Genomic DNA, 24,710 nt, shown 5'->3' on the forward strand with positions numbered 1-24,710 from the left:
CACTTGAAAAGTTATCAAAGAAAAACATTTTTCATTTTGTAACTTCGAGGGCCCGTAACTTGGTTACGAAGACTTTTAGGAAAAAAAGTTATATGAAGTACTGGTGATATTTTGACCCCATCTATACATTCCCGAGAGGAAAAGAGGAAGTCCAGGGACACCCTGTATACATCGGAAAAGTCTAGGGATATTTTTATAACATACTAAATATCATAAAAATAAATGCATGAGGTCGTTTAATTTCGATTAAATTGGTACACTCGACCACCCTGTAGATTCCTATTGGTTGAACAAAGCCTGCAAAAACGGTAACTAATCTTTTATCAAGTTTTTTACAAACTGTAGGTTTTCAGCTAAAATGAATAATCTGAAAGTGTCGAGTTTGTACACTCTATGCAGTTTTTGCTCAGCAATTAAACTGGAAATATTGTGCTTTAACATGGAACGCCATCACTTACTATTGGCTGAGATGAATAGAGCTGTAGGGCTTCTTCAAGGTGGCATGCGACAAAATGATGTAGCTCTTTGTTTGGGGGTCTCCCAAAGTGTCATCAGTCGATTGTGGCGGTGTTTCCGTGAAACTGGCAGTCCAGCCGAGCAAAATCCAGGGCAAGGACGCGCTACAACTGCAGTTCAAGACCGATTTTTGGTCTTAACCACAAGAAGACAACCGACAATCACAGCACCTGAGTTGGTTAACGTGTTGCAGCAGACGCACCAGGTAACTATTGGTCGTGATACTGTCAGAAATCGACTGCATGAAGCAGATCTCCACAACAGAAGGCCACTTAGATGTCCACCTTTGTCGAGAGGCAATCGCGGTAGAATATTAGAGTGGTGTCAAGAACATCAAAACTGGGATGCAAATGATTGGGCCACAGTTTTGTTTACAGACGAATCCAGATTTGGATTTCATCCAGATTCTCGTCAAGTAAGACTGTGGAGACGACCTGGAAGTAATGAACGTTTGAGACACGTCCAGGAAGTCCACACATACAGAGGTGGTACAGTAATGCTATGGGGCGGAATCATGATCGGCGGTAAAACCGATCTCGTATTTCCAAATCGCTCCCTCACAGTTCGACAGTACCTCGACACCATTCTTCTACCTATCGTCCGTCCGTTTGCTGGTGCTGTTGGTAAAAACTTTCACCTAATGCACGATAATGCTCGTCCACATGTCGCGCGTCTATTGACTGACTGGCTCACCAACGAAGGAGTTGATGTATTGCCATGGCCAGCACAATCACCGGACCTGAATCCCATCGAGCATGTGTGGGACATGCTTCAACGAAGAATTACTCCGCATGTGGGGAACATTCACACGACGTTTCAATTGAGAGAGCTTTTAATCGCTGAACGGGCAAATGTACCTCAACAAGACATTGACAATCTCATTTTGTCGATGCACGATAGATGTAGGGCCGTAATAAACCAGTGTGGAGGCCATACTGATTCCAATTTTTTTTTGTATTATGATTTTTTTTCGGGGTGCCAAAGAAGAGCCACGTCTTGATAATGTCATCTGAGATGATGGCGAAACGTCGACTATCGAATAGTATACAATCGAATAGTACAATATATATATATATATATATATATATATATATATATATATATATATATATATATATATATATATATATATATATATATATATATATATATATATATATATATATATATAGGTTTATTTTGAGTATTTCGATATTAAATTCTACAAAAAGGATTTGAAGCTTTATATCTTCTATTGATTATCTGCGAGCGCTTTCGACAGTTGGTAGTACTGTCATCATCTGGCACTCCTCAAACTACAGTTTGAGGAGTGCCGTTGGTGAAATCAACACGGATCAAATACCCGAAAAACCAGTTCAGCATATATATATATATATATATATATATATATATATATATATATATATATATATATATATATATATAATCTTATATAATCAGAAATGATTATTGAATAACAAAATTAGTTACCTACCCAACTATATTATCAAAGGGGAACTGTTGGATGGTATGTTGCACTATAACGTTTACTTGAACTATACCAGCGTAACGTATAATACGATGTGTTATTTTCTCCAGCTAGGTCGCCAGATTCAACCTCATTAGATTTTTTTTTCTGTGGTTACTTGAAATAAAAGGTAAATCAACACAGGCTACTCACAAGCGTGATACACTTGGAAACAATTATTACGAGAACAATTCAATTCAATTCTTGTACGAGAAGGCGAATACGTTGAAATAATAGTGAATTGATGATGAACTATTATACGCATGTTATGCAAGCAACATAATTAGTTGTGTATTTATGTAGTTGATAATTATTGTTGAATAAATTATTTTGTTATGCTTCATTCATTTTGATACATCATCTCAATGATTCAACGTAGAGGTTAAGAGACGTGAAGGTTATATAATTTTTAACGAATAAAGAGATAACAGATAAAAGTGTCCGATATTTTCAAAAATAAATTTACGTTACTGCCGGACAAAATTGATATTTTCTGAAGAGCTTCCTATACGACTGAAAAAATTTTATATTTGATCGATGCCTTTTGAGTTTAAGACCATGCGGAACTTTTTATAAACAATATTTTTTTTCGTAAAATCGATAATAAAATTTTTTTTCGAACTCGAGCAGACTCACTGCATATTGTAACGTGTCAACTCCGTCTGTTGGAATTTCAATTTTTTTCTCAGCTTCTGATCAGCAATTCATTCTAGAAGCTTCGAAAAAGAAGGTGATAAAAAGACGCCTCTAAATTTATTCATTTCTATTTCACTTTTTTGTGAAGAATTATGACAATGGAAGTACTGAAATCATCTGGAAAACTTTCATTGGACAGAGATTTGTTGTATCTTGTAGTCATGCTCCGCTTGCGAAAAGCAAAACAAAGAAAATACTAGTATTATGGAAAAACCATTCAGGGCTTTTGCATCATGATAATTCACCTGCTCACTCGTCATTATTTGTTCGTTATTTTTTGCCCAAAAACAACATGCCTCAGCCACCGTTTTGACCATATTTGACCCTCTGCGACTTTTTCTTTTTCTCAAGATTTAAAAGACACATGGTAGGAGGGTGTTTTGCAACGATTGAGCAGATAAAAACCGATTCGCTGAGGACATACCAAAAGTGAGGCTAAATCTGAAGAATGGAAAACCTTTGCCGTTCTCAAAATTCATTTTAGGATAAAGGTGAACGGTTGACACATTACAATATCCAAAACAGATGAGAACTTATCTTTTTTGTCGATAACCTTCAAATATCAAACTTCAATTAACACTGAAGTTTAATTTTCTGATTGCTAACGTTTCCCAGGTTCTAAAGAATATTGGAATTATTTAAAAAATAATCGATGTGCAAAAATAACTCACCGAATGTCAATTTGTCTAACCAGCTAAGCGGTTGTCTTTGAACTGTTTTGAGATGGAGTTTGATGATATCTGGGATGAATTCACCTTAATTTCGCAATATAATATACAGGACCGTCGCGAGCACAGTGGAATTAAAATATTTGAATGTATTGTTTGAAGGTGGTTGACAATGTTTTGTGGTGTATTGCATCAGTTATCGCAGTCATCACCCGAAGACGATTGTAGATACTAACAATCGAAACGTCGTGAACTAACGTGACTTGGAATCTCTCAACTTTTTAATTTTTTTATTTTCTTTTTTCATTTCTTTATTTTTATTTATTTTTGTTCGATTGTTCTATTTTACTTGTATTTTATTTCACTATTATTTTATTTCAGGTTTATTTTGCTTAATATAATTGTTATTTTCAGCTATTCATTTTTAATTATTCTTTTTAGTTGTTTCAGGGATTTCAAATCATTTTATATAGTAGACAATGGAAGTCCGAACTAGTGAAATTCAACAATCAAAAGGTCGTGATATAACTTGGGTTGGAATCGTTTAATTTTTAATTTTCATTTCTTGTTGATGATATTTTTAATTTTAAATTTTCAGCTTGTATTGATAGTTCAATTTTTTTATTTTTTTGGTTGTTGCTTGTATTTTTTTCTTTGTAATTTCAGTTTTTTGTTCAATACAATTGTTATTTTTCGGTTAATCTTTTTAATTTTTTACAGATTCTTTCAGGGATTTCAAATCAATTTATATTGAATTAGACAATGAGAGTCTGAACTGAGGAAAAACATTTGAATGTACTATTGGTTCATAACAACTACCTCACGACAACTAGATTCAACAAATTACACTTACTAATTATATATGTGCACTCGCTCTTCTACATATTGTGGATGTCGTAATGAAAGCAATAGACGAAAACAGCCGGGCATTCGATACTATTGATCATAATCTTTTTTAGGTATTTTGGATTGAACCCACTGATTTCTCTGCCAACGCTTTGGCATTATTGATGAACTATTTGAAAGATAGACAGAAACTGGTTAGTATAGAGAAATATAGCGCAGATATCTAATATATCAAATCAGGGGTACCTCGAGGATCCATACTCGGCCCGTTATTGTTCAGTGTATATATTTCTCACTCACTACGGGCTCTTCACACTTATCAGGTGCATTTATTTGCTGATAATACTCAGATATATCACAGCTTTCCGGCGAAAATGTCAGACAATGCTTGTGACATTGTCAATGCAGATATAAATAGATTTGTTGAACTGGCAACAGACCACTGTTTATTTATAAACCCTAGATGGTCCTTTTCACCAGAAAAAAAATTTAACGGGCTTAAACCCTCCCGAAATCTTCAAAAGCAAACTAAACTTCTCTGAAGAGGTAAAATACCTCGACAGGAAGCTGACATGGAACTCTCATCTACAGAGTAGATCAAAAAGAACATACGTGGCTTATGAGCAATGTCGGAGGACAGTGGGACGCGCATGGGGTCTTTCACCCCGTGTGGTCACCTGGATCTACACAGCAATAATAAGACCTATGTTAACGTATGGAGCCATTGCATGGGGATCGAAAGTTCTATAAGCAACCTCCATCCAAAAATCATACCAAATACAGCAAATTGCTTGTTTAAACATCACAGGAGCCATAAGAACAACACCAACCGCGGCAATGGAATTAATCACGGGTCTGACCCCTTTTGATCTGTACGTTAAGGAGGTTGCGTTAATGGCCATGTTACGATTGCGCACGGCTGGTGTACACCTCGAAGTAGAAATGGGTCAATTGAGGCTGAGCCAATGACGAAAAGCGCTTACTGCACAACCTCTGTTGCAGGCAACCAGTGATGCAATTGAAACCAGATTTGTGTTTAATAAACCCTACAAAATACAAATAAAACAGAACACAAAGTCAGATGCTACAAATGCAATACGCCTATATACAGACGGCTCAAAAACCAAAGAAGGCTCAGGATGTGGAGTGTACTCCAGATCACTAAGCCTGAAGATTGAGTGGGGAATGGGAAAACATACCAGCGTGGTCCAAACAAAACTGGCTGGTATCTCAATCGCCACAAAAGAAATAACTAGAAAAGGAATTTCTGGCAAAAATATAACAATCTGCACTGACAGCAGACAAGCCCTATTAGCCTTGAACAGACAACGTGTTACCTCAGGGCTAGTACTAGAGTGTCACCAAGATTTAGCGGTAGATGATAACATTATCCTGAGGTGGGTTAAAGGACACAAGAGGAGTAAAGATAATCGCCGACTTTTAAACGAAGCAAGCGGCTGGACCAAGAATTTTAGGACCCAGTGGCACCCACGGCCTGATAACTTCGACAATTGCGGAACTAGTCAAGTGTTACACCCACGCTCAATCCTTAAAGAGATGGGACGAAACCAAAGGATGTAATCTTGTCAGGATCACCTTGGGTGACCCTGGGAAGCTGGCGCCGAAGAAATATCTGTCGATGACCAGGAAAGAAAATTCTGTAAGGTCATTTGTTCTGATGTAGCCACGAAATTATTTGCTATATATAACATTGTTTCATTTTCCAAAATATAACCATGTGATATAAATAGAGAAGTTGAAGGAGGTTTTGAGAGTTTTGCTGTCAGCGTGGACTGTGCATCCAAACTACAAAAACTGGAAACTCCATGAATTGACTTCCAATACTCCTGAGAATTGGAAAACTCTCATGATGAGGAATTTTGTGAAATAATTGCAACAATCAGTACATTGATATGTACAGACTGAAACTATAATATTTTCCTTGCGTATTAATTGTTATTTCTAACTTTGTTAGACAAATAGTTATTGTCTATTGTTCAAATCTGTAACACTAAACATGAGAATACTGATGTCTGATGTAAATATCATTTATTCTTTATTGAGTGTCTTAAACTATATTTATAATTGTTTTTGTAATCATAGAACTTTTGCCATCATAGTTTTCATTATGCCAGTATTCATGTATATACTTATGTATTGTTGGCCATACTGAAATCATTAAACAAAATACCATACCAATATGCAAATGCAAATACGAGTAATCATTGTATATTATTTATAAACATTTTTATTAATAATCAGATTCCTTTCTGCAATAAACTGTGAATTTATCAGTAACATCAGAATAAAATAAGCCCATAATTGAATAAAATACTCCATAGCTTTTCCCCATTTTCATTGCTTCATCTTGGTGGTCTCCATCCACCAAAACATTTTTCTAGTTCTTCTGCAACTGCAAAACACAAACGATCTTGATGTGGCCCTGCAATGATCTGAAATAAAAACAAATTTGCTTTGTCAGTTTCAATGTTTGATATTGAATATAATCCAAGATCCGTGAGGCTTGAAGAATGCTTCTCTTATATAAGTCAACTACTGCCTAGGACCTCTAAAACCGAGATGAAGAGACAAATCTGTCGGAAAAGGTCAAACTTATGGGAGGCTGACTTGAACCAACTTCTAGGAACAGTGAAAGAAAGGCTGAGGTAGCACTAGTGCTGGCCATCACACCTAAGGAAAGATATAGGGACCGAAACCAGACATAATGTATGACTAACCACCATGGTTCTACACCATGATGGTTGAACCCATTTGTATCCATGGTCTGCTGGCCAAAGATGAAACAAACGATCGCTGTTAACAAACGTTGGGTACAGAATTGTACTTGGGAATATTCTGCAACTACATCGGAGGCATTCTTCAGTCAGGAGAAATGAGGGTAGGTCAAATTAGACTGAAAAACTCAGTGAGACGCATGGGATAGGTCAGAACAGAAATGTCGGAATATGTAGACAAACGAATATCAAATATGTTCTTGGACCACATGATTCCGAAATACATGCATGGACGCGAAGAGTGAATGAAGAAATTTACTGTGAAGAAATCTCCATTTGAGGAACCTACTCAGGCAGTACACATCAGTCTTCAAGGCTGAGGTTCTTGCAGTCTTGCAATGCGCAAGAAATATCAATTTGAAGCCCCAACGAAGTGAACGGATCAATATATTCATAGAAAGTCAGGCTAACTTTGGAGCACTGACGAACCCAAAAGAATAGATATTCAGAAACACCTGGCATACAGATGTGTCGACAACCGAGAAGGAATTTACTGTGCTGGAAGGAATCTCCATTTGAGGAACCTACTCGGGCAGTACACATCAGTTTTCAAGGCTGAGGTTCTTGCAGTCTTGCAATGCGCAAGGAATATCAATTTGAAGCCCCAATGAAGTGAGCGGATCAATATATTCATAGAAAGTCAGGCTAACTTTGGAGCACTGACGAACCCAAAAGAATAGATATTCAGAAACACCTGGCATACAGATGTGTCGACAACCGAGAAGGAATTTACTGTGCTGGAAGGAATCTCTATTTAAGGAACCTACTCAGGCAGTACACATCAGTTTTCAAGGCTGAGGTTCTTGCAGTCTTGCAATGAGCAAGGAATATCAATTTGAAGCCCCAACGAAGTGAGCGGATCAATATATTCATAGAAAGTCAGGCTAACTTTGGAGCACTGACGAACCCAGAAGAATAGATATTCAGAAACACCTGGCGTACAGATGTGTCGAAAACCGAAAAGGCCGAAAAGGCTAAAAATCAAAATTTTATAATTTCCACATATAGTCACATGGTATATGGCATAGTGTTGTGGGGGGAGTCTTGTCATTCCAAAAAAAAATGTATATTGCAAAAAAGAGTTATACGTCTAATATCTAATGCCAACTTTAAAGATCATTGTCGCCCACTTTTTATTCATCTCAAAATTATGCCGCTTTCTACAGCTTTTGTATATGAAACATTGATTGAAATTCATAAAAATAAATCGAAATACATTTTACAATCGCAAGAAATACAGTTCTTATCAGATTTCCTGATCCTACAAGATCAGGAAATCTGATAAGAGATTTCCTGATCCTACAAGATCAGGAAATCTGATAAGAACTGAGAGATTCAGTTCCTACTGTTTCAAGCAAAAACTGAAATAATTTTTTTCAAATCACTGTTTCTATTTTACAGATGAGTACATGTTATACAACATAGATAATTCATGTGACTTTGAGTGAGTAACAATTGTTCTCATTTTTAACATTAGTTGATTGATTGTTTTCATTATTATGTGCACTGTTCTAGTATACAAGCATTGTGATAGTTTTATTTGTATATATGACGTCATATTTATAAATTTTTGTGTTTTGACTTGCTACAAATATTTGTTCAAATGTATCACGTAACCAATAAACTATTCTCTTCCATTCCATTCCATTCCATTCCATTCCATTCCATTCCATTCCATTCCATTCCATTCCATTCCATTCCATTCCATTCCATTCCATTCCATTCCATTCCATTCCATTCCATTCCATTCCATTCCATTCCATTCCATTCCATTCCATTCCATTCCATTCCATTCCATTCCATTCCATTCCATTCCATTCCATTCCATTCCATTCCATTCCATTCCATTCCATTCCATTCCATTCCATTCCATTCCATTCCATTCCATTCCATTCCATTCCATTCCATTCCATTCCATTCCATTCCATTCCATTCCATTCCATTCCATTCCATTCCATTCCATTCCATTCCATTCCATTCCATTCTATTCCATTCTATTCTATTCATTGCATTTGGAAGAGAACGGTTCAAAAGTCAACCTTTTGGAATGTTTGGGAATAAATAGATGTGAAACTTCGGGATTATTGCTCAATGTAGAAATTTGTATCACGTAGAAATTTGGCAGGTAGTAATATTCATAATGATACAAATTACAACAACTTTTTTTTGTAAACTATTCCTAATACGACTAATAACCAACCAGTCCGTGCAAAGCTTATTGTTAAATCATCTGAAAATGGAATTTTTAACAGGTGATGATCGACTGTATTGTCAAACATGCGCCAAACTAACTGACTGTTATAAGGAAACAAGTATAGCTGAGGCACCAGTCAATTTAATAATAACACTGATGATTTTCAAACAAGACTCAACCTCTAACGGAAGCAAGAAACTCTTTGGAAGGTTCGAAATAGATGAACATTTCAATCTAGCAAACCACTGTTATAATATTCGTGCAGTCATTGTTCACTGTGGTTCTGGCGTTGAATGTGGTCATTATTACGCCTTGGTCAAAGAAGAAACGGACTGGTTTAAGTTTGACGATAGTCGTGTCACGAAGTGTTCTGGCGATGCATTGAATTTATTGGAGCCTCTGGAGACACCCTACATTTTGTTTTATGAGAGAGAGGACATTGTTGGATCAAGATCTTCAGATGATGTGGTGCTGCAGGTTTTTCCGGGTTTTCCTGCAGCTGAAAAAGCAAATGCGCCACTGGAATCAATGAAGTCGCCCCGGAGCGCCAATTAATTTTTATTGTTGTATTTATTTTATTTTTATCGTTATCATATAATTATGTTGTTTTATGATTGTGACCTCATTGTTATTGTACTGAGTTGTGTACAAAAGTATTTACAAAATAATATGTACCTAATGCTCATTGGAAGATACGCGATGCAATGTTTATAGAAAGCCAGTTTGGCATACATAATAAGGGGTTATTACTCTCTGTCAAAAGCAAATCTCACCTGGATTCCGAACGGCAATCCGCTTTTGTCGAAACCGCAAGGAATAGATGTTGCAGGTAGCTTCCAAGCATTGGCAAATATCGTGTATCCCAAGAAAGCTGACGTGAAAATGTATTCTCCATGTTTGCTCGCAGTCGATCCAAAAGTGGGATAAATAAATACTCCATTATCACCAAGAATATCCTAAAACAAACTATCAATATTGGTCTGTTGAGAAATTTCTGAGAATTCGATTGATGAGTATGAGAGTCAGTGAATCATTTTCCGCGTTCACTTGCCATTTCGACCACTTATTTCCAATATTCTGATATTTGTTAGGAATCACACGTTAAAAGGTAAGACCTTGTTAATCCTTAGTTGTCACAAGTTTCGACTTCTGAGAGTTGTCGTTCGCAGGGGTGTGTCAGCTTGTTAACGAAAAACATATTTTAAACAGTTGTTTCGATTAACCAATATAAAATTTCAAGAATAAAATGGTGAACAGGAGACCTATGATGAGTAAAATCACTTTTGATTCGATGTTATATCATATCATATTCATGGGTGCAGAAGAATACGCCTTTGTTGATTTTATTGCATCTCTTATATACAAAATTGAAAAATTTATACCAGATTTTTTAAAAATACTCTCATCAGAGAAAAAAGATCTGTGAGGCATATAATAATAATAATAATAATGATGAACGGGCTTTATTAATTGACATACATTGTTTATAAAGAAGAAGTAGATACAAAAATCAATGAAAGGGCGAAGTTCATCAGCCTAGGCTGTTTTACAACTTAACCTAGGGGATAGCATGTATTATATAGAAATATAAAAATGATTACCTAGTATACATTGGTAAGTGAGTAGTTCATAAATCTTTGTGAAACTAAGAAAAAAACAAAAGTTATACATTTCGAAGTGAATATTAAATATCTATTTAGCTTAAATAAGGTAAAATATATAGCAAAACATACACAGAAGTGATACAAAGCATAACATGATTATATTATCTATCCAGAAGACTTCGGATATGTTTTCAACTTTTTCTTGAAATTATATATGGATTAGTGTCTAAATTCACTGGGCAGAGCGTTATATTGTTTGACAGAGTTGCAAATTAAACTACGAGAAAAGCAGGCTGTCGAGTGTTTTGAAATAATAAAATGGTGACGGTTTCGTGTCCTCGATTTATTCTGAGATTTAAAATTTATATGTATTGACGAGTAGGTGGAACTGCCAGGTTTTAGCAATCGGTAACCAACCTGACTCTTCGAACTTGGGGGATGTATGGTCGAATTTTCTCACACCATAAGAAAGACGAATGCAATTGTTTTGTATTTTTTGTAAGCGACCTACATCAATTTGTATCAAAGCAGGCCCGTAGACTATATCGCAATATGCTAATCTAGACAATATGAGGGTTTCGAAAAGTTTCAACTTCAATTTGGAAGTCATAATATCTCTACTTTGATAGAGTTGACGTAAGATACTGTAGGAGCTACGATAAAGTGAAATCTCAGATCAGCATCTAGCCACAAACCCGAATTCTTGCTTTATGTAATTATTTGTAGTAAGTCCTGCCCGAGTTTGATTTCAATTCTTTCACCTTTTGTGTTTCGGGCCAAAAAGTATCAGCTGAGATTTTTTTAGAATTCAATTTCAGGTTATGGGCTATAGATAGATCCAGTAACTTTTGTAGATCGCTGGTAATATTTTCAGTTGCCACCTGCTAGTTACTTGGATGGAATCGATAATATAACCAAGTGTCACCTGCATAATGATGAACTGTGCAATGATCAATTATTTTATGAAAGTCAGATATATATAGAGAGAACAGAATGGGACCAAGGATAGAGCCCCCTTGGTCCGTCCCATTCCGGTCCTTGGTCCCATATTGTGGTCTAATGAGGTATGTTCTTCAATTTATATTGAGTCCTCTTCGAAGTAGTCATTCTCAGATATAATACACTTGTGTCAGAGTTTTTTAAATTCTTGAGGCTGTTCTGGTATGTACTTCTTGATATGTCCTTGAGCTTTCTCAGCGATTCTGTTCTCATCTTCTCAATCATAGTAAAACGCCATCCTCTCATGGGTATCTTCAATCTTGGAACAGGAAAAGTCGCAGGATGGCAAATCTGGTGAATGCAATGGCTGAGCCATGATCACAATGTTGCTGTTGGAAAAAAATTCTGTTTTATTCATATTGATTCTCACCAGTGGCGCCTAACAGCAAGATAATACTCCTTATTGGCCGTACGACCTTGACATTTGATCGAACTTGGCGTGATTTTTTGGTCTTGGCTCTCCTGGGCTCTTTCACTGGGACGAATGTACTTTGGTTTTGATGTCATAACCATATAGCCATAATTCGTCACTAGTTATGACCTTTTTAAGCGAATCTGGATCACCGTTGACGTCATTCAACAATTCCTGAGTAATTTTCATATGTGAACGCGCCCATTTTATCACTAGTGGGGGTACCCCAGTTGGAATATTTAAAAATCTTTTCTTATTGCACAACTGCAGTACAAAACAAAACTACATAGAGAATTTCAGCCTCCGAAAATATAGCGGTACGGAGAAACTGATGAAAAGGTAATTTTCATATGAAAACGAGCCCCTTTGGAATATTCAATATTCAATATTTGTAAATTCAATGATGCGGCGGCTAGACGGTTGTATTGAAGTCGAAGGAGGCCATTTCCAACACTTAATTTAGTGCAATTCGTTAGTCTAGATGTTAATGTTATTTAATTTTTGTTGCTATTGTTACATAATTATTAATGAAAAATTGTAAAAATAATAATTTCAAAAAGAAACATTCATTTCCCCATATTATTCCTTGTGAGATCCAGAGATATGCAATTAGGTCGACTTTTTTCTTAAAAACTAAGCAAGATACGAAAAAAATTCAAGAGACAAAAAAGTTGTATTTCTGATTGCTCAATCTATAGAAATAATGAAAATTGCACAAAAGTCAGTAGCGTACATTTTAAGGTAAAAAATATTCGTTCAAATCCCGCTCGAGACGCCACTGGACTCAATAAATTGAATCACGTTCAGGCTAAATTAGCTCCTTCATATTATAAATGCCATTGTCAAATTACAACAAAATTACGTGAAGGATATTTAAGATATTTACGAATAACTTTTTTTTTAATTTTTATTTTAACACCCTGTATCTTGAGAACGAAGAATTTGCGGACCCATGTTTATATGAACATTTCGTCTTAAATTCACCTAAAGAATCGTCTGTTGAATTAATGGTACATACTCAATCAACACCCTGTATATCCTTCTTTTTGTAAAATCATCAATATCTCACCTGATGAAGTGTCTTTCAGTAAAATTTTATAGCAGTTGATGCCGAACATTGGAGCTACACGAAAACCCTTTACCCAAAAAATTCCTTTTTTTCGAACCAATGGTTGAAGATATAGAAATCTAAAATTTTTCAGATTTCAAGTAATTAAACGAAGCAAAATGATTATTTCGTGAAGTTATTCGGTTAATCATTCAATACTTACTTTGACTGTATCACCCCATGTAATGCACTGCTTGGAACGATCATTAACACATGCATTCAAGATTTTTTTCTGAATTAAGAAAAATGTGAGATGAGTGGTGTATTTTGAAAATCCGAATAAGCCTTTAAGAAATTCCATCTCTAGACTGGAGTCATCCTGAAACAGTATAATGTACCAGAAAAAGTTAATAACTGTGCTGCCACTGAGATGTTCAATTTTGAGACTTTCGAGAGACTTCTCATGAATGATAAAAGACAGAGAGTTGCTCAAGTTGAGACAAAGTCGCTGTTTATTGAATGATTATCTTGGACATTACTGACAGTTTCGCTAATTTGATAGTCATCAGTTACTGTCCTGATAACTTTTTAACAATAATAAAAATACGTCTTTATTTACCATAAAAAGTGCAATTCAAAAGTATTTCATTTTCGACGTGTACTTGAAAAGTGGAGTTGGGGAGCTCTCGGTTCTTTTTAGGTTTCTTCTTCTTAGAATTGAGTTTGAGCTTATGGGCTGTAAAAATGTAAAAGATGTCTTGAAGATCTTTATTGATATATGACTGGGCACATCTAGAATCACGAGGCAGAAAATAGAAATGTTACTGCGTGTCGTTCGCATAGTAATGTATATTGTATGTTTTAACAAACAGATAAAAATTACAGGCATACGAGTTGAAAAGCAAGAATCCCAGGAAGGCTCCTTGTGGCACTCCCTTTGATACCAGTTGAGCATCCGATAAAACTGCATCCACAACAACAGTACTTTCCAAAATAATCAAAGTAGACAAGTTTGCCACATAATGTCTCGTGACCAAGAGTGATCTAGAAGTACTAAACAGTCACATCCTGATCCTCCACAGCTTCAAAAAGATCGTTGTTAGTTAACGGTTGGTTTCTTCCTTCCTTTCGAAGATTCCCACGTTTTTTGTATCAAGATGGAGGAGTAGAAGGCCAAAAACTTTCTTTCTCAAAATTCAATATTTTCCAAAAATATACCCTTTCAATTTGAACCATGTTGGGGTCCGAATTTTGATTGTACAGATGTTGTAATATGATTTTTATTGACATCATTATTACTCTGATCTTCAGTATCAATTCCACCACTTCAGAAAATCGTGGGAGAACTGCAATTGGTCTCTGGTCAGAAATGACTGTAGACTGTAGGGGAGTTATATTTAGTCAGAGGAATAAACAATCCATCTTTCCATCTTTCCATTTGGTAATGATAGAGTTTATGAGAAAGATGAAGTGATTCGTCAAAAAAGAGTCAATGAGACTGATCATTTTGAGGGATATCCGGTCTTGATGTGTCTCAAGGAACTTCGCAACATCTCATGGTGACTGTGGTGAAGTGAAAGGAATTTTCAGATCCTTTCAAATTAACGAAACGATCTAATAAGGACAGTGGGTTAACAGATATGAGGTATGGAAATCACTCTTGTCAATTTGGTGAACAGCAAGGTAGTATTCATCCTTCAGAAATAAGAATATATATATTTTGTATTAGACTCAAATTTATACTTCCCCTGTTTGATATTTTTAGCATCTCCACATGAACATTTTCCGAAGTTGATTTTATATATTTCAATTTTTTCTGGTATACCATAACCATTGTGGCCGATTTCTTCGTTTGTATTTAGTATTTTAAGAAAAGAAGTATTAGTATCTACTATACTCACTGATTTCAACGGATTTGGAATATCCTCTATCGAATAGAGAAGTTGAGCACAAACATTGGTCGTGTCCTTAACTGGCATCTTTATGTGTGGAAAAATGTGTGACCCGCATTTTTCTTTCAAATATGTAGCAGCAGTTCCAACAGCTTTCTTTATTTCTTCCTGTACACCAGGCAGTACATAATTATCTGCATCTCTCATGAAAAATACGTTGAGTTTGGACAAATCAACCTGAAAATAAATATTTTATTCAAAAACTGGTATCAATTTGGTTGAAGAGCATGCCACAAAATCGGTTTGGAAAAACATAATTTCACATTTGAAATTTGATAAAGTCGATCGTCCTGCCTATTTTCAAAACTTACTGCTTCCTGCAACCTTAGCTTCGATTTCTGGTTTGGATTTATCATTATTGCCATCATCAACTTGAGATCTCGTGCGTATCTGGTCATTGGCCCAATAACGAGAAAATCTGCATATTTCACGTCTTGACAATAAGGATAATGTCCTTTTATCGACGCTACTCCTGAAGTGGAAATGAAAAGTTTATTGAAATTGTAATGGTGATTCACTAGGTACTAGGCCAAAATAAATACTGAATTAAGTTGTCACATTTTTATTATCCTTCAAAAAAAATTACCTTGTGGGAGAGGAAAATTACTTCTGACTAGTACGTACTCCACGAGAACAGTATTTACAGCAAGAGTTGCGAGCAAGCTGAGCCTCTGAAATTTTGTTGGGAAATTTAATGCTGGCAACATGATAATGGAAGAAAGTAAAGAATTTTACAACTAGATGATTAGAAACTAGCCAAACTATACACTGTTTCCTGATAATAAAGAGTAATAAATGCTCATCATAAATGGAGAACGCTAACAAAATATTGTGATTTCGTTTTGATTTGCCACAGCTGAAATATGCTGATTTATGAAACCTGTAATGTCTCTTCCAGCAAATAATTTCGTCATTTTTGTCAAGAGCGATTTTCTGTTTTCTTTTTCCAGCTGAAATTTGATTCCTTAAAAGTTTTCCACAATTCTACCTATCATTGGAAACATACTTGCAAGGCCTTCATTATTTTGTCCAGGGCCGGTATTTCTTTATTTAAATAAAATGAATGTACTGTTATTCTGATTGCAAGTATGCAGTTTTCATCAACTAGCACAGTTTTTCCTAAAGGTGGTTTTGATGATATCAAAGCTCCATCTTCTCTATCATTCTTAAATTGATATATCAATGATTTGGAAAATCCTTTCGTTTACAAACACAGAGTAACAACAGTATAAGAATGCTTTAGGGGTATGAGAGCGTGATGTACTTTGAGAATAACAATGTTTTCGTTAACAGAAAAAGCATATTTGCACATTCGATTCACTGGAGAGAAAACTGAAGTAACCATTTCAATTCACACACTAAATATAATTTGCTAATAATAACACTGATTGAGACGCAAGGGCTTCATCACTTATTGATATTATTATCTTTGCTAACCTTCTGGATACCACATTTAATGCTCCAGCGTTCGTTCCTTTAAGACCGGAACATTCCCTTCCTGACTAAAAAATATAATAGTTATTCCATTGCACAAAGGTGGTGATCTCAGTGATTCTTCAAACTTCCTTCCTATATGTCTCATTCCCACTCTAGGCAAGCTAATAGAGAAACTGGTTAAATTAAGATTGACAATTTTTTCAAATAATAATAGTGTCATCAGCAATAACCAGTTCGGCTTTCAATCAAAAAAAGAACACCCATGATGCTACCTTTTCTTTCTTATAGGACGTTTATGGAAACATTAATAAAAAAGAGTCGTCAGCAGCAGTGTTCTGTGACTTCGCTTGAGCCTTTGACCTTGTAGATCATGGAATACTGCTAAAAAAACTATATCACTAGGGCATCCGTGGTATTACTCGAAGTGGTTCGAGAATTACCCCATAGAAAGAAGTCATATTGTGAAAACCTCATCATCCTCATCAGAACGCGAAATAAAAAAAGGCGTACCACAAGGTTCGATACTGGAACCGATACTTTTTCTGCTATACATAAACGATTTAGAATCTATCGATATAAAAGAAAATTTACCCAATATTATGGCGTGATAAAACTTCTTGTAATCTCCACGAGATTATAATTACAGATATATATATAAGTATATATATAATAGTGATGCCACTCTAATCTGCTGTCTTTCAATGTTTCTAAAACAAATTTAATATCATTCCGCTGCTTCATTGACAGCATTCCTTTACCAACACAGGACGCGGACAGGATAATTGAAAACAAACCTGGTACTAAATTTTTGGGGGTAATAATTGACAATAAACTCATATTCGCCGATCACATTGTAACCCTCAATGAAAAGCAAGCTTCAGGGTGTTTTGCACTGAGAATAACTTATGAGGATCTTGGTTTATCTGCCGCTAAATCGGTTTATTTCTCACTTGTTGAGTCGCATTAAAGGTATGGAATTCCTTTCTGGAGAGTATGTGCAAAATTCAAATGTAGACGGTGTTCATTATCCAGAAAAGGGCTTCAAGATTCATGTGCAATGTCAAAAGTCGAGACTCCTGCAAACCGCTATTTGAATTACATAAAATCTTGACAGTTTTTGGAATCTTTATCTTACAAACGGTTTTGATTAACAAACATAAATTGATATTTAGCGGTTACTCCAATTATTATGCCCTTCGTCAATCTAACGACCTACCCATACCACCCATACCAGCCTCTACTCTAGTCAAAGACTCTATATATTATAATGGTCTCAAGATGTTCAATCGTTTACCTGACCAACTGTATTTTTTATTAAACAGACAAAGTATGGTATACTGCATTTGAACATTTTAAACTTTTTTGGTATTTTTTTATTGTATGATATCCTTAATCAATTTTATATGTCGTTGACTATTTTAATATTATTTATACCCTATAATAGGTCAATGAGACCTGATGTTTCTTGGGCAATAAAGCATATTATTATTATTATTTCACCGTAGTGTGCGCTGGTCAGGCCCTATCCCCCGAAGCCCCGATACATTCGGGAGGGCGTGCCAGCATTATCAACCAATGATCACTCCCCACACCGTGGGGTAAGTGATCATTGGGTCCGAGAATCATGTGCCCTGAACAAGCGCAGTGAGCCAAGAATAACAGCCTTCTGCATCTGTGCGGCTAAGATTTCTGCCTTATTGCGGCAAGCCGGTATGATTTTGAGATTCGAGAGTAGAGAGGACATTATTCCACCAAGGACTCCAATAATCAGAACAACCATCTTGACAGAGTGATCTGGATAGAGTCTGCGGAGTTCGAAGAGAAAATCTCGATATTTCATCCGTTTTTCCTCCTCTTTTCTGACGATATTCGTCTCGCCAGGAGCTGAACACTCCACGACAAATATCATTTTGCTCTGGTGGTCGAGAAGGACCACATCAGGCTTATTAGCATGTATGAGCCTGTGGATGGGGAACGAATTATTATTATTATTATTTATCTTCAGGTATTGAAGTATCCAACTTGAAGCACTATCAGATCAGATAGAATCATGACGTCATTCTCTTACTTTACTTTCTAGCTACATCAGTTACTTTAGAATATAAGTTCTATTGTAAATATGAAAAGTCAGTTTTGCCATGTCACTCCTGAAATTGAAAAAAATACTCTTTACAAACATCGGTTGGGTGAGTAAATGAAAGTTATAGGACTCAAAACTCACCTGGAGTTGGTTTGTGTCCATATATACCATTATAAAAAGCTGGAATTCGGATGGATCCTGCAATATCCGAACCAACTCCAATAATTGATGCTCCAGCACCCAGTAAAGCACCCTGAAACCAACAGTTGATCACCAACTAAACCAACTATTAGATACTGAATTCTTCAAATATGAACCTTTACACCTTCTGAATATTCAAACCAGGAATTGAACCCTGAACCCGCAAATTCTCAAACAGTGAAACCCTAAAATGTAATCAACGATAAATCTGGAACCTCCAAAACAATCACTTTTCCCAATCACCAAGTTGGCTTTCTCAGGAGATGAAGGAAATTTTTCAGCCAACTTGGATGGCGAAACGCGCGTCGAAAAAAATATTACATTTCTGGTGATCGAGAAAGTGCTTGTTTTTCGATTCTGAGATCTGAATCGAATGGTAGATGTTCTGAGAGTTCATTGTCCAAGAGTGTAGAGAACTTTGGATTCTCAGAAGTTTTATTTTATTGGTTCTGAGTTCTCTTTCAAGTTTCTTTACCTCTCCTCCTGATGATCCACCGCTTGTACATGTGGTGTCAAAAGGATTATTGGTTGTACCAGTAATGAAGTTGGTGCTTTTCACAGACAAACACAATTCAGGGGTATTTGAAACTATTAAAGGAATAGCGCCACTTGCTCTCAGTCTTGAAATTATTTCACCATCAGATTCAGCTTTCACTCCAGCTCTTGGTAGATGGCCTACAGATTGCTCCATTTCTGGAAAGTAACTTTGGTTCAATATACAGGTGTTCATGAAGAGAAAATTTGAATTTCAAAAACATAAATGCGTTGTGATTGGGCTTTAGTTTGCAACTGTGTGGGAATATTCATCGGCCAGATACTGACTCGGAGCAACCACATAGACAATATTATCTCCAAAGCTACAGAGGCAAACTGGTTATGCCGAAGAATATAAGGAATTGTGATGAGTTTAAAATTTGAAATGATTTATGGGTCATACCAAATAGTATTCAAAGTTGTGTTGGAGAAAGTATGATGATCAGCCTGTTTGGAAATCATACGGACTAATTCTACGTTTGCCACAGTTGCACAGTTGCTATAGTGAATGCTGAATCGTCCAACATTACTTGTTTGTTCGTAAGTACAACAGAATCTTCTGGAGTGAACTACATTTTTCCACACCACGCGCGTTTTCCCAACAACAAACCGTTATTGTAACACCTCGACACGTGTTTCGATCGCCAAGTGATTATCTTCAAGAGGAAGATTGAACTGGTTTGATTTTCCTCTTGAAGATGATCGAGGTGTTGAAATAACAGTTTGGTGGTGGAAAAAAACTCCAGTAATATTCTTTAGTTTTCTTCTAATTACGGAAGAAGCAGTAATCAGTGTCTTCAAGATTGACCACACAGTAGATATGAAAGCAAAGAATGTGTGCAAGTATATGCAGATTCTAGATTTTCAATGGAATCCATGACGAAACTTAGAAAGATGTTATGCTAGTTAAGCACTATTTGAGGTTATTTGGAAATTTCCATGAACAGTCGCATCGAAACAGCCGCAGCTGGGTGAGAACACATTATTATGATATTCTGGACGTACCAAGATTGATAAACAGTGCAGCGTAGAAGATTCAAACTCCTTGAACACTATGAAAGCATCTCCATAATATTTCAGGCTGTATGTTATGAAGACAGAAATCTTTATTTTATTTGACAGCTGCTCGAAAGTTTTGATTCATTCACCATTCACCTGAACTAACTTGGAAATCCAAAACTCTCCTGAGAAGACGAGAAGCAGAGATAGAAATCCAGTAACTTTGATGAGAGCTCCAGTTCAAGAGCGCTCCTAGTGTGCCTTGAGAATTTTTCTGTAGTGCTTGTGTTTTGTGCTTGAATAAAAAGGATGAGAAAACTGATGACTTCGAGGTTTCTCTGGTTCAAAACCTTCTTTGTGTTAACCCGCAAAGAGCTAGATGGGTGACGAATTGAAGTGCAAGTTCATTTGGAACTGCAAAACCCTTCTGAACACACTGGTACAGATAGCAATCCAATAAACTTGATTAAGGCTTCAGTTCTCAAGGTAGATGGGGGAAATAAAAAAAAATGGATGACCTGAACAAGAAGGAGCAGTTTCTCCAAAAGGACCAGAAGTAGAAAGAGTAGTTTCTCTGGATTAAAACCTCTTTTGTGTGAACTTCCAAAGAATCAGACGGGGAAAGAGTTTCTACAATGAGAATTTGGTCAAAGTGCCAATTCCTTTGTGAAGCTAAACTAACTTGGAACTGCAAAAACCTCTCGAGACGACTAGTAGAGATAGAAATCTAGGATACTTGATGAGGGCTGCGGTTCATAAGGGAATTGAAGGAAATGAGGAAATTGTTGACCTCGAGGATAAGATTTTTTGGGTCACAGATTTTTTGTATGAACTCTCAAAGAGTCAGATAAGGAAATAATTTCGAGAAAGAGAACTTCATCAATAAGGTATCTCTCAAATGAAGTGCAAGCAAGCAAAAATATCGGGTTCGATTAAAAACTTAGTTTGGCAACGGAATTTATCACCAGACACAAGATTCAAGTTCTTTGAAGTGATAACTCTAATGCCTTGTGATATTGCGCAACTGCCCGGTCTTCGAATTATTGCCATAATATTGCCATAATACTGAGAGACCATAATACTGAGAGACCAATAAAATATACAATCTTAGCAATAATTTCAACATGCTCATCCCATGAGAGAATATTGATGATGTAACTTCTAGCATGGATAATGCTGATGTGGTAGCAGCATTAGCAGAAAATAATTTTCCCGTTGTTCAGCTATAGGGACAACTGTTCTGAAGTAGTGTCGAACAGTCCAAGATTATTGGGTTCTCCAGCAGACCCTCGTTGTTCGTTTGATCTGGAGGTATATGGGATATAATGCGTGTGAAGCGGAAAAAGGATAGATGCAACGATTGAATGTTAGTATTACTCCTTTAACCACTGCAAGGTAGCTCGGTAGCAAGGCGTTTCGACGTGGCTTCTTTAATCACTCAGTCAATCGACCATTGTGTGAGTCGGTGGTTCAAGCCGCAGGCTGAACGATCGATGTTTCACTTGCTATCGTCTAACCCGTGTCAGGAGTCACACGTTAAAAAGTAAGACCTTAGTCCTTAGCTCGCACAAGTTTCGACTTCTGAAAGTTGTCGTTCGTAGGGATGCGACAGCTGGTTAACGAAAAAACATATTTTAAACATATACAAGGGACATGTCGCTGAACAGTAACCTGGTGGTGAAATGTAAGCAGAAAGTTTTTGATGGAGTCTTTGATTGGGTGCCCACGAATATCAGAGGTACCTCAGGTGAGGAAGTAGCCTCGAACGTTCTAAATATTTTGACTTAGATTGTGATAGTCCGCACATCACTTTGGAGAACATAAAGAATAGTGCAGTATATAATTTTTCAAAAAATGTTAAATTTACGTGTTATCAAAATTTGATACTTCCAGACTGACTAAAATATTCTTACTCTAGTTCTTATGAGTATTTTTAATTGAAGTAGAATGTGAGAAGATACATTCTACTACTTTTCTGAAATCAAATAAAAATATTTTTCATCCTACCTTGCACTCCACAACTTTCTTTGACAGTGAGAGGAACGCCCAACAACGGTTTGATTTTCTCCTGTTCTTCTTCATTCAAATTACTTTCTTTCAGGTATTTATCGACGTTTCTAGCATCTTCTAGAGCTTTTTCAAATCTGTCTTCGACGACGGCGTTCAGAAAAGGGTTCACTTCTTTTATGCGTTCTATGTAGGCTTTGCATACTTCTTCACTGGATAACTGACAACAAAAATCAAATATGTGATGAATCCCCCGAAGTGTGCGGTGTTTCACACGTTACTAACTCTAGTCCCTAAATTTACACCTAAGGAAGGCACAGTTCAGACTTTTGGCTGAGCTGGAATAGTTCAAGTAAACGATATCGTGGCAAACCATAGACACGTGTTTCGGGCTTTTGGCCCATCATCAGTATGGTGCAGCCAAGTGTAAGGATGGGCAACACTTGGTTACCAAAAGATAGAAATACAAATGCACGGAGCCACCAGCAGGAGCCAACCGCACATTTGTGGTTTCAGTTGATAGATCTTGTGTTTACAAGAAAACTGTCAAAATCACCACGGAGGCAGCTATAGCTACCTTCGTGATATCCGGGTCCAGGAAATTATACGAATATGGAAGTTATTGAGTGTCTTGATATAGTAAACACAAGATCTATCAACTGAAACCACAAATGTGCGGTTGGCTCCTGCTGGTGGCTCCGTGCATTTGTATTTCTATCTTTTGGTAACCAAGTGTTGCCCATCCTTACACTTGGCTGCACCATACTGATGATGGGCCAAAAGCCCGAAACACACACACATATATATATATATATATATATATATATATATATATATATATATATATATATATATATATATATAAAATCGACCAAGGTTAATGCAGTCGAGCTGCTGGGAAATAATTCCATGAAATTCAAAAGATAAATAGATGAATACTTTCTGATCATTCCCATATTGATTTCAATTTAAGAGCCATCGGTAGACAGCTGTTTCAGCCTATCGGGCATCGTCAGTACCGGGCAGGCGGTCTTTGATTGAAGACAAAATGTGAAAAACCAGAAAAGTACTTGATGAAAATAACTGACGTAAACGCAAGTGAAACATAAGTGGAACCACCTATTGGTGTGACACCCAAGTCAACTTGCCAAGTTTTTATGTCAGTGTTGGTGATTTCACCAATCAACCGACAACTGCGGTAGCAGAAATTTGGGAAGCTAACCTGAATCCACATGTTTTTAGAAATGATATAAAATCGACAAAGGTTAATGCAGCCAAGCTGCTGGAAAATAATTCCATGAAAATCAAAAGATAAATAGATAAATACTTTCTGATTATTAACCATTTCTCGAAAATATTAGCTTCCATGTTCTCATGATAGTCAACATTGCATTCCTCAAGTTTTTTTCCACATAATTTCAAAGAATTCATAACTCATCCTTTACTTCCTCTGCAATGCACAATAATTAGTCACGATCATTTGTCTGCATGCATGTTAGGCGTACACATTCTCGAACCATCAGTCTCTATTTAGTTATTTATTCTAAGTATTTGTTAAGCAATTCCACTATTCTTCCGCTTTCCATACCTGCTTGACGTTTGTTCATTATTTCAAATCTAAATCCAAGTTTCTTTGTCCAATTCTGAAGACTTTAGTCACAGCACCTCTCGTTATGGCCGGAAGTATTCAATTTCTTCCTTATGATTTCAGTTTTAGGAATCTCATTGCTTTTGTAACAGTCGTATATTGTTTTCTTTAATGATTTTATTAGATGAATATCTAAAAAGATTTGGTAATCCTGTGTCACATCGCGTGTGTCACATCGTTTCTCTTGAAACCAAACTTGAGATGTAGATTCTTATATACATTGAAACATATTCTCTGCGTTTCAATATTCAAATGCATCACTGGTATATCTTTTTCGCATTGTTCACCATCGCTATTGGAATCACTACACTGGAAAAAGTCTGCGTTGTTATCACTTGTTATTACCATTAGGACTTGTCTAAGGACGCCACATTTTGAACAGATAACAAAAATTTCAAGTGATTTTAACTGCACCAATATCGAATTTCAACACTCAAATCGCAATCAGTTCCTGAACTGAACACGACGACGACAACCAAGGCCGCATTCCCCGATTTTTATTCGTCAACATGACTTCAAATTTAATATTTTGACCCTTCAGCCAATCATAAAACTCGGTTAGTGGAT

At 36.3% G+C, this 24,710-nt stretch overlaps 1 protein-coding gene across 1 annotated transcript in view; it reads right to left on the reverse strand.

Annotated features, from left to right (window-relative positions):
- The window catches only part of LOC111506637 (uncharacterized), a 46,478-nt gene that overhangs the window by 16,756 nt on the left and 5,012 nt on the right, over positions 1–24,710 (reverse strand). The window contains exons 3-10 of the mRNA XM_074182837.1: positions 22,496–22,715; positions 19,431–19,648; positions 18,896–19,007; positions 15,549–15,709; positions 15,187–15,414; positions 13,509–13,664; positions 9,996–10,178; positions 6,600–6,686 (exon numbers count right to left, since the gene is read on the reverse strand). Of these exons, the coding sequence (XP_074038938.1) occupies positions 6,600–6,686; positions 9,996–10,178; positions 13,509–13,664; positions 15,187–15,414; positions 15,549–15,709; positions 18,896–19,007; positions 19,431–19,648; positions 22,496–22,715 (1,365 nt within the window). The remainder of the gene's footprint in view (positions 1–6,599; positions 6,687–9,995; positions 10,179–13,508; positions 13,665–15,186; positions 15,415–15,548; positions 15,710–18,895; positions 19,008–19,430; positions 19,649–22,495; positions 22,716–24,710) is intronic.

The sequence above is a fragment of the Leptinotarsa decemlineata genome, unplaced genomic scaffold (assembly GCF_025532065.1).
Source record: "Leptinotarsa decemlineata unplaced genomic scaffold, Ldec_3_MD MMD2_tig00026330_RagTag_RagTag, whole genome shotgun sequence".
Classification (NCBI taxonomy): Eukaryota; Metazoa; Arthropoda; class Insecta; order Coleoptera; family Chrysomelidae; genus Leptinotarsa; species Leptinotarsa decemlineata.